The 15,652-nt window shown below is 35.5% G+C and overlaps 1 protein-coding gene across 3 annotated transcripts in view; it reads left to right on the top strand.

The window, feature by feature from the left end:
• Positions 1-15,652, top strand: part of NKAIN2 (sodium/potassium transporting ATPase interacting 2) — a 522,191-nt gene that overhangs the window by 268,587 nt on the left and 237,952 nt on the right. For all 3 annotated transcript variants that reach the window (XR_008430002.1, XM_053938514.1, XM_053938513.1), the window contains exon 3: positions 5,787-5,867. Coding sequence is in view for 2 of the 3 variants with exons in the window: in XM_053938514.1 (XP_053794489.1) it covers positions 5,787-5,867 (81 nt within the window). In the remaining variant the exon portion in view is untranslated. The remainder of the gene's footprint in view (positions 1-5,786; positions 5,868-15,652) is intronic.

The raw sequence follows: 15,652 nt of genomic DNA, 5'->3' as shown, positions 1-15,652 counted from the left end.
AGGAGGTTGAAAGTTTGTACATAGTCATGGGGTGTATGGAAGCCTCTGGAAAGAAATTTTAAGCAGCATTTGGTCTATATCTGCAAGCACTGATTGCTCAAGAGGAAAAAAAAAAAAAAAAAAACATTCCAACAGCAATTTTCTGTTTGGTAGTGACCAATTCTGATGCATGTGACAGTTCAGCATCTTTCAGTCAGTCTTGGAAGAGGACACTAATTATTAAAGTGTAATGACAAGGAAATAAAATATCAGCCAGATTTTTTTTTATCTGAGGTAACAAAGGAAAAGAGAAAAAAATACATAAATATGTGCCTGATGAAAGACTGAAGAGTCAGTGGAATCACAATGCCAATGGGTTAAAAATTTCCTAATAAACACAAGCAGAAAACTAGACTGTCATTGCAATTTGAGACAGAAAACTACAGCAACTCAAAATGGATGCTACAGAATCAATTCATATTTGCTTAGAAGCAGATGCTCACAAAGATGGACAGTGGTCTGATACTATAGCCATGATTAAAAATAAATGAAAAAAATAAAACCTAGCAAGAAATATCTAAGTCTTAATGATAGGAATTAAGACTTAGATATTGTCTTAATATCTTAAGATATTAAGACTTAGATATAATGATAAGAATTCAGCCAAGCAAAACTAGTGGAAACTGCATGTTGTGACAATCAACAAGCAATGAAAAAAATCCAGAGAACTATGTCATTCTACAAGAGCTTCCCAGTATGTTCAGGAATGTCAATGAACATTTATCGAAGTTGAACTGGTTGCACAAAGTCCTCTGCTGCCAGGAATATTATTTGTTGTCAAGACTACTGGTTTTGGCCCTGAGCTCTCTTCCAGTGAGACCTGTAGGTAACTGCTGGGCACAGAAGACTTTCATCTGAATCATTAAAAGCAGAACACAGACGCTCTTTTTGTTAGGTTTCTGAGAGCAGCAGTTCAGCTTAAAACATCTGGTCCTTATGCATTCAATCACTGAAACTCTGCTGGGTGAGAATTTGACTTCAGATTCCTCTTTGGAGTCAGGCTGTGGTTCCTGTTCCTGCTCTGCACTGGAAGCTTCCCACTGATGGGTTCTAGACTCTCCACCATGTTGTGCTGCCCATATCCTCATCAGCTCTCCAGGAAAAGCCTCAAGCAATGGGACTAGGTAGGAAACAGCAAAATGCACAGAGTAGATGAAAGCAGAGATGGTGCCTACTAAGCGGCCACGTGAAGTCCCACTGTAGACTGATGTCCTTTCTGCTTCAGATGGACTTCTCACAGGGGAATCTAGGTGATTCTATCAGTTCCAGCCATATGGAAACAAGAGGGACAGATAGAACAATGATGCCAAGTATTCAGAATTTCACTTTTTATCATATTTAATGGGAAAGAGATAAGTTTGAAAATTGTATTTCTAAGTGATATACCTTCATAGACTGGAGAAATTAGGGGAAAATAACTTCAGAAACAAATATAACTATATTGTGGACAGTTCTTGCTGCATTACTGGAAAGAGATGCTCTTCCCAGACATGCTGGACTCTAGGTAATCTTTGAACAACTCAAGTACTGTTATCCAGATAGCATAAATAATCACATATTTAATTACTGTGATAAATGTAGTAATTATGATTTTAGAAATTCCTTCAGTTTCTTTTCTCTGAATGCAGCAGGATCTTGGGGAATATTTTCAGATTTGGAAGAATCTGAAACTAAAATCGTGTAGATTTCTAAAAATAAAATAAATAGCAAACCATTAATGACAAGAACAATTCAATTGCTTTGAATTCCAGAATGTAGGTCTCAGCCCTTGTATCCCCCAGACAAATATGTTTGTAACTGATTCACATATCAGAAAAGAATTTGGAAGCAATAGAAATGCCATGTAAAGTTCTTTGGAAAAAAAATAATTCTTTAATTTAAAATACTCATATCTATCAGAGTTCCTGACTATTTATGCTTGAAAGGTATGGGACATATTTCTCCTTCAGGCAAAGTGTCATGAGAGTATTAGATGTGAGCTCTGCTGACCATGTTTATATCAAAGGCAGTGGCCTACCTGAACCTTTGCTTTTTGTGCCCTTGTGATCATTTTTCCATTTGGCTTAGGTGTTAAGTGAAGTGATTTAATTTCTTTGACCTCCAGTTTCCCTGTTAGTGCAACTTTGACAGAAGTGTAAAGAGAAATGTATAGGTTCTCAGTACTGGTACAGGTATTTTAATATCTCAGTTTTCCATTCCCCAAGAAAAAAATACATCCTATATTAATTTTTGATGGTTCATAGTGAATGTAACTACACAGTATCAATAAATCATGAAATACCTAATTCTTCTCAAAATTCTTTGCGGAGGGTTATAAATTCATGTTTACAATTCAAGGCTTCAGTCTTAACCTTCTAGTTATACCCCTTTCCAGTGTGGATCTCCATAAAAATAATAAGCATCATTGTCACTGCTGTGCCCCTTCTTAGTATCTCCTGCTTGGTCAAGTGTGTATTCATCAAAGTTCTTGTCTTGCTGTTATGTGATTGCTGTAACATTGTGATGGCTTCTGTCAGATAATGCAGCTGTCTTGAACTCCCACATATGAGAAAAAAATACAGCTATAGCCCTTTGAAGAACTCTCATAAAATGTGTTTCTAATTAGATACATATAATGGAGAGTGTCAGAAGGATTTGTTCACTGTCACAGACCTTCAGTGCTGAATTTTTTCAACAATTTGCTGAAGCACATAGAAAATAAGAGGCATTTATGACTACATGTGATGCAGAGATAAGAGATGAGATACTTCTGAAGCCTCTGAAATAAGAAGCAATGGGAAGCAGAAACATCCTTTTATTTCAAGGCAACTAAACTCACTGTTTATCCACCAAATTCAGGCAACAAGCACTTAATACAGCATTTCAAAAGAAAGAAGTTTAAAACATACTTTTAAAAGACATTTTTAGCTTTATAGTCCAATAACAAGAGATTCTTGTTAAATGAGTGTATCTAAACGGCAGATAAATGTGTCAGTTTTTTGGTGCTAAACTTGGCAGTAAAAAAGAAAAGTTTTGTTTTTTCACGTAATAAGATTCTCTGCTGGCACAAGCAGTTCCAAAGCTCCTTGGTGTGTTCTATTGAATGTCCTATGCACGTTGAGCTTTTAATTGCTGTTGCTTACATCCAATGGGACATGTTGTGCTATGAACAGCCGACCTAATGAAACCTGGTTTCCAGTGCCTCTCTCCCATATTTTTCCCCTTTCATGTTGACTGATAAATGATGATCTTGTAAGCCTTTCTCTGTATAAGGACTTAATAGTGTCTATTCCCATTTGTACATCCATTTTCCTGAAACTTTTGTGGATAAAGTATCTTCGAATCTTCTTGTATTATTTTGTCCAATTAAAAAAAAAATTAAAATTTTTCTGGAGCACAAAAAATTTTTCAAGGGAACAGAAATTGCACATTTCATATCTTTGAGAAACCAGCCTAAATGCAGTATTTAGACTTTTCATTATAAGAAATCCAGTTATCTTCATGTGTCAGAAGGAATGTTTTTATTTTCTACATCAGAATTACAGAATTACAATAATTGGCAAAAACCAACACGTTAAAATGCTGGAAAGTTGGTTAACAAAGCCAAATTAAGGGTACTGAATCTAAATTGCCGTTTTCTTCTCTTTTTTGTAATTATAAAGCTTCATGCTACATGTGAAGGGGGGTGTACTCTGAGAAAGCTACACAAAAATGAAATACTTAATATGTTTAATATCTCGAAGTTTTGTTTAAAAAAATTGAATTTGTTAAGATTCTGCAGCTGAACTAAGTTCCTATTTTCCAAAGTTTTATTAGCAGCCTGCATTCAAAGTGTGGATGTGGATTAGCTGGGTCATCTCTGGAGATATTCTGACCTCAACTGGATAAATCCCTGCAAAACTTGTGCCATGCTGGTTGTGCTTTGAGCAGAGATTGGACCAAGTGACCTCCAGAGAGTTCTCCTGACCTAAATAAATCTGTCATCTGTGACCAGAAAGAGCTGACCTATAAAGTATATGTAATCTGTATGCTTTAAATTACTTGAAATTACTTCTGTATAAAGCAATTCAAGCATTTATAGCTGTGTTAGCTTCCATTAAATCAAAGCTATTTTTATCATAACTTTTAAAAACCTGAATATGGTCCAACTATTTGCTAGGCTGGCTGGAAATTATTTTGCTATCTATAAAAATAAGAAATTTGAACAGGTCTAAATTTTGGTCATATTGGATATAGTCTCATTTTAAATCCTGGGATATGGCAGAATTGTTTTATTTTCACAATAGCTAGTAGATTAGATTGAAAATGGCATGTTGAATAATGGACAGTGCAATGCAGAATATCACTTGCAAGAGAAATGCAAGAAGAATCCTGCATATGTTGTTACTGAAAGAAGAGAAAGAGATTGTCATTCATGACAAACAATAGTTTGTCATGTATTTTTTTTGTATGGAATGGATAGTATACAGTCCAAAATATAGTCTGCTTATTCAGAATGTGAACACTTGGAGGTGTGCAGAAAATAGTGCTTCCTGATTTTGAAAAGAAGCTATTAAAATGTAATCAGTATGGTTTGGAGAAAAGGCTACAAGACTTTGAAGAGTAAGTCTGTAAATACTTGTGAGAAGTGGGGTGGTGATATAAGAGGAGAAAGCAGCTCTCAGCTATAGCAGGAAGGGAATGGTGTCCTATCGCTGTCATATTGCAAATGTATGCAAGGCCTTGTGGAATGAAATAAACAGACATGCAGAATTGAATTGTGGGCTAGAGGATGGCTAGCTATCAGAAAAACATTTGATGATCCTGAAGTTTATTAGGTGATGGAATAATTTGTCAAAGAAAGTTCTTAAATACAGACATCAGATAAGAGTAGCAACAGCAGGTCAAACTTTATTGTATAGGATCCTCCAGCTTTACAGCAGGGGAATGTACTTTCCAGTCCTAGCACATATAGTCTTATGAATACAAAACAGAAGCAGAATAATGGACAGAAGGAGAGAAAAAAATGTATTCCATGAATAAGACATTTGTCAACTCCCAATGAACAGATATTGCTTAAATATGAATGCTTCTCCTATACGTTCTGAGACAAAAAAAAAAAAAAAATTAAAAACCCAAATAAAGTGGCAATTTAAAATGCAGTCTGCCTCCTGAAGGTGTTGAATAATTTTGAACCTTCCTTTGAATGGTCACAAAATTCTTTCATATTTTGTATAAATATTGCAAAAAAATTAGATAGATAGATAGATAGATAGATAGATAGACAGACAGACAGATTTTCTTTAGGCTATATATGCTTGGTTACTTGTGACTAAATCTGAAGTGTTGAAAAAATCCAGGGCTACTTCAATTAGGCTGTTATTTAGTAAGTTATAGTTGAATGATCAGTTCTGCACTTCTAATATAATTAAAACAATTATATAATAACTATTAATCATAACTAATATAATTCATACTACACACCTCTCTATTGTAGCATTACCCATTTGAACAAAGAGAGATACAGATTAGTCTCAATTAAAATGTCAGATTTATCAAGTGTTTCCTGAGATGCGGGTTTTCTGCTGTGACTGAGTACTCACTACGTCACTAGACACTGTGTCGGGGAAAGCGAAGAATGTATTTGTAATTCTCTCTTATGTGTAGCATTTTTATTCATAGGCACCATACTTATAATCTGGTTTTGTCTTGGATTGAGCTAATGAACTAAATTTAGCTCAGTTGAGAGTGAAATTGTTAATTCCGTGTTTCTCTCCTCCTCCCTACAGTATGCTGTCTGGCTGGTCCTTTGGGTTACATGGAACGTGTTTGTTATCTGCTTCTATTTGGAGGCTGGAGACCTTTCAAAGGTAATTTACCACAGGATACATTTAAGCTATCAACTCTTTGTTAACATGTCCCAGGCTGTGCTCTGTTTTACTCATTCTTTTAGTGTTACCTAAATGAATGTCATAGTATGATGTAAATTTGGAATATTGCGGGTATGTTAGAAACTTTTAAACCAGACAGTAATGAGTGTATACATTCTGATGCCCGAAACAATAATTGTATATATTCTTTAAAAGAAAATTACCTCTTTTTGTCCCCCTCAGTAGCCCTGCAATGCAAATTCCACCCACGTGAGAGACATTAATTAATGATATCATGAATATAAAACATTGCCATCTCAAGGGCAAACAAATATTTATTGTACCTTTTAGCTTGTTGTTACTTAACTGGATTTCTTTCAGGGATAATAGTATAATAGTTGTAAAACAAGGGATCTTTCATTAAATTAAGGTGTAAACTGAGGTGCCAGAACAGATTGCCATTTGGCATCGTCAGTGTTTTTTTAAGTTTATGCTTCTGGTAGGATTTTTTCCTTGAACACTTATACATAGTAAAAATCTACAGGAAATATATATTTTCCTAAAAATGACATATTTGTAGAGTTTTATTGACAGTGTGATAATGCATAAAGTGGCAGTTGGTAATGGCCTCATACCAACATTCCTACTTTCCAAGGTGTTCCCAGAAAGCTGGCAATTGGTGTGATAAAAGATTAGCAATGGCAACAATTTTTTAGGGTAATATGCTTCAGTTATTAGAGTATTCAGTATTAGACTCTATTATATAGAGTCTAGTTATTGCTGAATTATGCTCACAGTGCTGTGAAGTGACCACCAAAGAGAATCCCTTGTGTCAAATACATCACATTGTCTTCTTGACTCAGATTTTAATTTTTTTTACCTTATTATAGGGAGTTTAGCCCAACTGTAAGTTACAGATGTAATCCTCTGATCCTTTGTGAGTTACTGATACCTTTTTATGCAGAAGGTTAAACACAATTATAAGAAGAATAAATGAGGCAAAGATACTTCCTTGCATGTTGCTTCTTTCAAATCACCCCTGAAATACAAAAACTACTAGAGACAAGGTATTTCATCCCCATGTATTCTGTTTCTTCAAAGATGCTGACTTCAAAAGGATCAGAATTTCATTTCCTGAGGGTGTAAAGTAATTTTCTGCAGGTAAAACATTACCCTTTCCTGGTTTTATACTTTCAGACAGGCCAAATCTCATTTAAAGCTTGGCAAAAACATAGCAAATAAAAGAACTTGCATATATTATCTTTTATTTGGTCAAAATTATTTCTTTGTTGCCAGGAGAACTAAGATATATAACAAACCCAGCACCTGTCATACAATTATTCCCAACTCAATTCACCCTCTTTCCACCTGCTTGTTTCAGCCACCTGCATTCTTAAACTTGTAAATGTTGGGATGCTTATCTTGCCTTGGGAAGTGAATGGGGGTGGGAAAAATGGAGAAAGGAGAAATAGCTGTTTGAGCAGTCAGTATAAAAACAGTGTAAGAACACTAGTAAGTGCTACTTGGAAATAAAATGGACCACAGCGGTACCTAAACCTTGAAATTATTTTTTTCTGAAGTATATTAATCATCATCTAGAATGTTTCCCAAACAGCCATAGGATTCAGGTCTATATTTGAATGTAGTTTAATTTTTATTTGGTCTCTAGAGGTATTATTTGCTCCAGTGATATGATCTGCCTTGAAATACCCAGTAAAGTATATTCTTTCCACTTCAATTGGCTTTTAGAGCACCAGAGTTGGAAAAGAGAGGGAGAAAAAGTTAGAGAAAAATGGATTTTAAAAAATGGTAGAGATCAACTCATTATCTACGAAAGATCTAATTCACATGTGGGGCATCATTCTCCTCTCCTTTCCAACTCAAATGCTACGTCAAGACTTCCCCACATGGGAAATATTCTAGATCTAGTGCTTGGAAATATACATCTAATGCAAAGATACCCAACTGTTCAGGTTGATATCATGTACCCCCCCATTCTAGATCCTTCAGAGGCTTTGGCTGTTTTACACATGTAGTTATCTTACAGAATAGATAATTTCAAGTGTAATGTTTCTCAGGTATATTCATAAATCTTGCACTGAATCTTTTTTATTATTTATATTTTCATCTGGGAATAACTGCAATTTTAAATCTGTGGTGATAAACCTGGATATTTTCTTTGTTTGAAATGGCATGTAGAACCTTGAGAAAAGCTCTGGGTCTGAACTAGAGAATAGAAAACAATCTTTAGGCAAGTACCAGAAGGATGCCTTTGAGGCTGTAAACCATGAGAGAGGATCCTGTGCAACATGGCTTTAAGAATTGATAGGTTAAAATTACATGCTAATAATAGTTCTGACTTGTATCATTTATTTTATATGTATTATTTATAGCATGGTACAAAATAAAATAAAAATAAGGCAGGGGTTTTTTCCAAAGTTTTAAGAAAACTCTTATTCTATGTGTACAACAATTGTTGTTGTCTATGTGTACAACAATTGTACACATAGAATAAGATGTGTACATTATCACCTGCTGAGAAAATGGAGAGGACATATTTCAATTGTTAATATACTTATTTTACTTGTGGGGGTGGAGGTCATGACATTTTTACAGCATCTCCTTATTGTACTGAAACAGGTCTGTAAAGACTAAGAAATTTCCAGAACAATGAGATAAGCATCTCTAAAGAGACTGAGGAGATTCAAGGACTATTTGTGAACATCCATGTAAATCTGTTTGCATTATATACCTTTACAATCATAGATATCTTGTGGAAAATGGTGTCACACCAAGTATTTTCTGTCCTTGAGGCACAGTTATCTGTGCTGAAACTTTATCACAGCAAGATGGAATATTTATGGCTTTGCAAGAATGATTTGTAACAAAGAGGAACTACAATCACTTGCTCTTAACCTTGATTTTTATGTGGATCTGTGAATAAATGCCTAGAAAACCCACTTCACAGACTTACTTTTCAGTATTATTCTACAAAAATATTTAATTAGTCTGTGTGTTGTTTTGCTTACTGGTGACTGTCATACTCTCTGTAAGTAGGACTTTAAGGTGTCAGGACTGGTAATATTTATTTTGGCCTGTGGCTAACCAAATGTAGCACATGAAAAGCATAACCTCTTATCTTGAATGAGGCACATCTGAAGTACACTAGTGAAACAACAAAAAAAAGGAAAACATAATAGAAAGCATTTCTGAGAAAATGTAATATTCCTATGATTTTTTTAAACCTAGGAAAGTACACAAGGAGATAAATTCAGCTATCTCAGAACAACAGCAGAAAATACTCATGTGATTAAGAACACCAGTCTTGATTAAAAGCATTTGAAAGTTTCCCCTAATGATGTCTAATGATATCACAAGCAGAAAATAAGCAGAAAAGAACTATCATATTCCCATTTTCAGTTTTGAAATGAGTAAACACTTTTTGCTGAAAGAAACCCTTTTCTAAGGTTGCCATCATGCCATCACAAGCTTGGGAGTGGAAACTCTGTCATTGTCAGCTGCTGGAACTCAAGGCAGAGGCTGGGTTTGGAGTGCTGGAATAGGGGGACCAGCTGGGCCTCAGGGTTCAAAGCAGCCCTTGCTGCACAGGGTCCCATCCTTAAGTCAGTACTTCTAGTTCTCTTTGCATTCAACTCTATTTGTGTGACTAGATCCAAGAATTCTCCTCTCACTGTCGCCTGGCTGAGCTCCGGAATCACTTTACTGTAGTCCCAGAGTACTATGTGAATATGACAAGAGGACATGTCTGAAAAGCTCATTTTAACTGTCAAAACTGGCATTCTTGATGTCTTCCTTATTTACAGAAAAAAACCTTACATTTACTATATTAAATCATTATGTTGTACTTATATATTTTTTACACAAAAATTAGATGTTTGAAAATCAAACAGTCTGATATCAAGAAATGCTAGAATTAAGATTGCTTGAATAAGCATAATTGAGTTCTCTTCTACATTCACTTTTACATACCTTTTAATCATAAAGTCAAAACTGTATATTTTTCTTTAATCTCTGTACATAGCCTATTTCAGAGATGAAGTTTTGGCAGTGGAGGCTGCCATACTGCATCTGACTCCATATACTGCAGCTGTCAGAAGAAGCTTAATAACAATATGAATGCAAATCCTGTACTTCAGTTCTGATCTGAAAACGTGTAGAATAAGAATATGAAAGGTTAAGTACAGAATTCTGGCACCTAAGATCTCTAAGCACGGAAGTGATATTGTGTACATAGATCACTGGGTGTAGTCAAACTGTGATTCCTCTTTATTCATTATACAGGTCTGAGCACTGCTCTTAATAAAAAAAAAAAAAAAAAAAGAATTTCTATTTGCATTCAAATCATGTTACTTCTTTTCCTATATTGCCCTGTACTGCAACAGAGGGAACTTGAAAGAATAAGTTTAAAATATGCACTTATTTAAAATGGAAATTGTTAAATATAATGCAAAGAACTGAATTTTCTGTAGTTACTAAAATGCAAACATAAAGGAAAATATGTAATCAGGTTGTTTTCTGCCAGAAGTTTTAAGGGAAATTAAAGGTTTCTGAACACTTTCTCTCCTACCCACTACAAATAACTGGAAATATAAGATAACTTAGACTTACAAAATCACAGACTTATTCATGCTGGAAGAGCCCTCTCAAGGTCACTTAATCCAGTCTCCTGCTCAGAGCAGCACCAACTTAAAAGTTCTATCACGCTGCCCAGAGTTTTAGCCAGTCAAGTTTTAGAAGTTTTCAAGGACAGAAGTTTCACAACTTCTCTATTTCTTAACCATTCTCATTGTAAAAATTTTTCTCCTGATATGCAGCTGAAATTTCCATTGCTGCAATCTGTGGCATTGCCTCTTGTTCTTTCACTGTGTGCCCCTGAGAAGAGTCATGCTTCACCTTTTCTATCACTCCCTTTAGGCTTTTAAGTGAAGTCGAGTATTTAGGTTTTCATTTGTACTTTCTGTAGCTGACTTCCTATTTTCTAACCACAGATAGTTTGTTGCACCTCACAAGAAAAACACAAATTATCTTGTAATAAAAAATCAGTTCACTTCTCACACTTTTGCTTTACTATGGGAGAAAAATGAAGGGTCTTCACACATATGTAAAGCTATATAGTATCTTATGTATATATCCTGTCCATGTTTGGAAAAAGTAGTAACACATTCAAAAGGAATTAGAGTCCTTTAGTTCAAAGACAATTCAACTTATACTAATATTTAAGTTTCCTTATATTGTATTTAACAAGCTACTGAAAATCTCGTATATAAACCCTGCAGTCTAGTAAAATGCTGCAAATATGTAACTCTTCCCTATTCGTGCTGAGGTAATCAGAAGGGTTAACCAAAACTTGGTGAAGGCTCCCGGGTAACTGCTAGGGAGCAGTGGGAAGACAGTATCATGGCATTGTTGGGGAATATGCCTAGAGAGAGAGTCAGCTCTGCAGAGCTGGAGGAATGAAGATTTAGGGAGAGAGTTTGCTGCTGTTTCATTATTTGCAAGTACTGCCCGCTCTGTAGCTGGAGTGCAAGCTGGCCTGTTTTCCATATCATGAAATCAGAGGAATGAAGACACACGTAAGGAATCATGTCCAGCTGCCAATGTGCACTCTGTTTAAAGTCAGTGTTTATATACTCATGGTCATGGTTCATAGTAAAGTAAAGCCAGAAGGGACTTCAGAAAACAAACATCAGTTCTCCTGCCTCCAGCCAGACCCAGCAAGCAACCTGCACTATGGGAGAGCAGCTGATGCAAATCACCTCAAGGAAGAAATGAGCAGTTTAGAAATCCACCTACAAATGTTGCTCGTCCATTAGCAACTTCTCATCACTGAGAAATCCTCCTTTCCCTTGTTGATCTGAGATGTTAGTCCAGGACTAGACAGATATAGGTGACTTTTAGTGGCTGTAGAGCAGCCCATTCTTTCTCTTTTCCTTTTCCATTGGGTTACTCTAATGAGAAGAGGAAGAGGCAGCAATGGTCATAGCACCTCCTGTCAACAAATTAGCACCAGTCCTGCATTGCTGGTGGAAATAAATGGAAAGGGTGGGAGAATATATGGAGCCTATTTTTCCTCCAAGTGTTCCCACTCGTCCCTACCATCTTATTGCACAAAATTATAAGGACCAGCCAGAAATAGATGCCTTGTAGTAAGTAGTATTTTTCCATTTGAATATCCCAACCTTGGCAAGCACACATCTACCTATGTGTCTGACTTTCATATACCACTGCTTGAATTCATACCTAGTTGCGCTGAAATCCAGTTTATACCCATATGCAAATTAACTGCAATAATGCAAATTACTTCAGGATATGATTTGCATAGCTTGTCACTCATGCTGCTTAAAAAACATGCTGGCTATGAGTGCTGAACACTATGCAGCTAATATGCTCTGATTTTATAGGGAGGGCTCCATACATAGATGAAGCTGAGGAAAGAACTAAACAAAAGAAATGGATAGTTCAGCATAACCCAGTTGTAACAAAGCAATGAACTTGGCAAAAAGATTGAACTTATGCATTCATTCTACGATACTTTGTGTCCATCGGTATAATCATTATACTGCTTTGATTCCACATTTACTATTTTTGTAAAGCAGTGGTCATTAGCAGTTGAATGTCAATGTCATACATACTCTAATAAAACAATCTGCGGGATGGTTAATTTTGAACATATTACCTTCCTTGGATGTTGTTTTAACAGATGTCCTGTTAAGATAACAGAGAAATTAAATTAGTTTTCAACTCAAAGCATCTGGTTAACTTTGTAGGTAAATGCCTTTGAGCAATAAATCTGACCAGGGTTTTCAGATAAATAGCTATCAGAATGTTTTAAGTAAATGACTTTATTTTTTCACTTCTATTACTTAGGGCACATTTGACATGCTTGATCATATATCTAACAGATGAAAATTGAAAATAGTGCTGGCAACCAGCAGTGTTAGGTTATTCAGGGGGTAGTTTCATGGGTAGATACTATTAAGCATGCTTATAGTTTCAGAAAATTTAGTTCTGCAGCAATTTTTAAACCTCAAGATCTTTACCAGCTGGAAAATAACTGATTATAAAATGTAATCTGTTTAATACTGTAGACATAGCATATGGTGAAATGCATTTAGATAAAAGTGGAATTTTTCATCTTTTTAATGGTGAAGTAAATTGTGATAGCAAATCATTCAAAGTATAGAAAAATATGAAATATGATTGTATATATTTTGCTAATTGTAACAGTTTCATCTTTTAAAATCCTGGTACATATTTTACATTGAGTTTATGAATAAATATACAACTTCCTGTTGATTTATATATGGTCATTTTTCTCACAATTCAGTAGTTTTGCACTGAATATCGGAACACATAAAAATAAATGTAGTGACTGGCTAGATGATACTTCCACATGATGATTTACTTACGTGTGTGTTTACATATATATTGAGTACTTTAGTTATGCTGTTAAGATTGGTAAGCATGCACTTTAGCATGTACCTTAAAGCTGCATATATTATAGTTACATGAAGGCTTTCCTATATCTCTAAAGGCAGTGCCATGAATATTTCTGCAAGTCTTTCAAATGTTACAGCCAAGACATTGCAGAAAAATATCCAAATATATATTTATGAGATTACTTTTTAATATTTATTAATTATATTGCAGTACCATCTAGTGGCCCCATTTTGATATCAGGGTGCCATTATACTGTGAGCCCTAGACATACATAATATAAGTAATTATAAAATACCACTTATCCTAAGTGGTACATACTCTTACTATGTGATTCTCTGAGAATGGGAGATGGAAACCAAAAAACTGGTTTCCATTTTTGATTGCTGTGAGAATCCAAAACAGTGTTATATCTTTGGAATTCTTAATGAAGTCTGGATTTTCACAACTTTCTTGTCCTATTTTTCCCCATGTTTCTCATTTCTGTGAGGACTGATAGTTGAGTGACACAAAGCCCTACTCTTACAGCATTTTATGGCCACTTTGGTGAGGAAAACACTTCTGTATGCTGCAGTGCACCATTGCTAGCACTTCACCAGTTGTTCAAGGCACTGGGGGAAAACCTGTAGATTTTGCTTAAAATTGAAGATCAGAAGCTAAATTTATTTCTAGTCAGGCAGATGCTCAGAAGATCACAACTGCAGAATGCATGTTTGCTGTGGCAGCTTGTCTGAGCATTGTCCATGCTTCTCACACACAGTACCTTTACTATGGCTATATGAGTCAGCTGTGGACAAGGGCTGAAGGGGATTTACCATACTTGAAAGCAGGGGAGTCTGCCAGAGCAACCACTCATCTTTTGTGAAAGTATAAAAACATACCAAAATATGCTCTGCTTTTTAATTTTCACTTTCTCATGGTGTCAGCCTTGTGACATTATTTATTCTTTTGGGGTACAAGTGCAATACTTTAACATAGACACTAACAATTTTTTTGTTCAAAATATTTTGTTCTGAATATGCAATGGCTAGAATATGCTTCCCTCACATCTACTCTTCCTCTAAATATAAGTATATAATTGACCTTCTAATTAGAATCTATCAAATAAAGTCCATCTTGTGAACCAGGGTTCTACCAAAAATTTCAAGGCAGCACTAAACCCATGCATTTTCTGCTTTGTGTTATTTGGAATTTGTAAAGGAAGCCATTCTAATCCTTACGTCACTAAAAATTATGCCTGTGTTAATCCAATAGGAAAATGAAATTCTGTATTGCCTTCAGCATCTTTTTACATATGGATAAGCATTTATTGAACCTGGGAAAGCAGTGTGAGCTGTGAAGTACTCTCCGTTTTTGATCCTGTTTAATATAGAAACCCCATACTCCTTTCTCACCACTGCAATGGTAGCAACGGGCTCACAGGCCATGCACTGAAAATGGCTATGGTGGCTAATCACCTCTTACAGCAGTCCATCATCTTATAGCACTCTATATTTGCAGATGCCCTTCTGCTGGAGGCCCCCACTCCCATGGTCCTGCCACTTGAACACTCATGGTCTGTCTCTGGGCTGAAAATACAGGTGTGCATTAAGGCACTTCGAGCAGCTGCATAAAATTTGGCGCTACTAGAAAGCTAAGGAGACAGTAATGTGTTTAAACTGACACAGATATTTCAAAGTGAATGTCTACCCTAGTCACAGAGCCATGCCACGCTTTCTGCACCACGAGAGAATTTATACTCACTAGATAAATTTCCTTGAACATTTAAACAGGTATTTCAAATTTCAAGAAGCGTGTTGGAATGTAGCTATTCAAGACAAAACAAAAATTAATTTTTCCTCTTATAAAACTGTAGAAATATTTTAAATATTAGTAATCTTTTTTCATGTCATTTTCTTCCTTTCTCATTCCCATGCAAAAATGCCTCCAAAACTGGTTCTGAAAGGCAGTGATCTGTGGTATATGGAGAAGTGAATTAACTAATGTCTACTTCAATAACAGTGTAGGATTAGCTGATGATGTTTTGATAATTGTCTGTAATAAACAGAAAAAATATTCTCTCCCATTGACTTCAGTGCTGTCACCCTGCAGTTGACAGCACACTTACAATTGGTTTTATTTTGTTGATTCTGTACGCTCAGAATGAAGCACTATATATGAAAAATATTTGATGTCCTTTCCTAATAACCCATTAAACTCAATGATTACCTTAGTGAATTTATCCCCAGAGGATAAATTTACTCTAGTGTTGTTTTCAAAACTTGCTGCTGCTACTTCAATTACAGTAATTTAAGGGGCATCCTATCTGTTCAGGAGTGCTGTAGTAT

This window comes from Vidua chalybeata, chromosome 3, assembly GCF_026979565.1.
Source record: "Vidua chalybeata isolate OUT-0048 chromosome 3, bVidCha1 merged haplotype, whole genome shotgun sequence".
NCBI lineage: Eukaryota > Metazoa > Chordata > Aves > Passeriformes > Viduidae > Vidua > Vidua chalybeata.
Note: the sequence above shows the minus strand (reverse complement) of the source record. Positions and strands in the feature narration are given on the sequence as shown.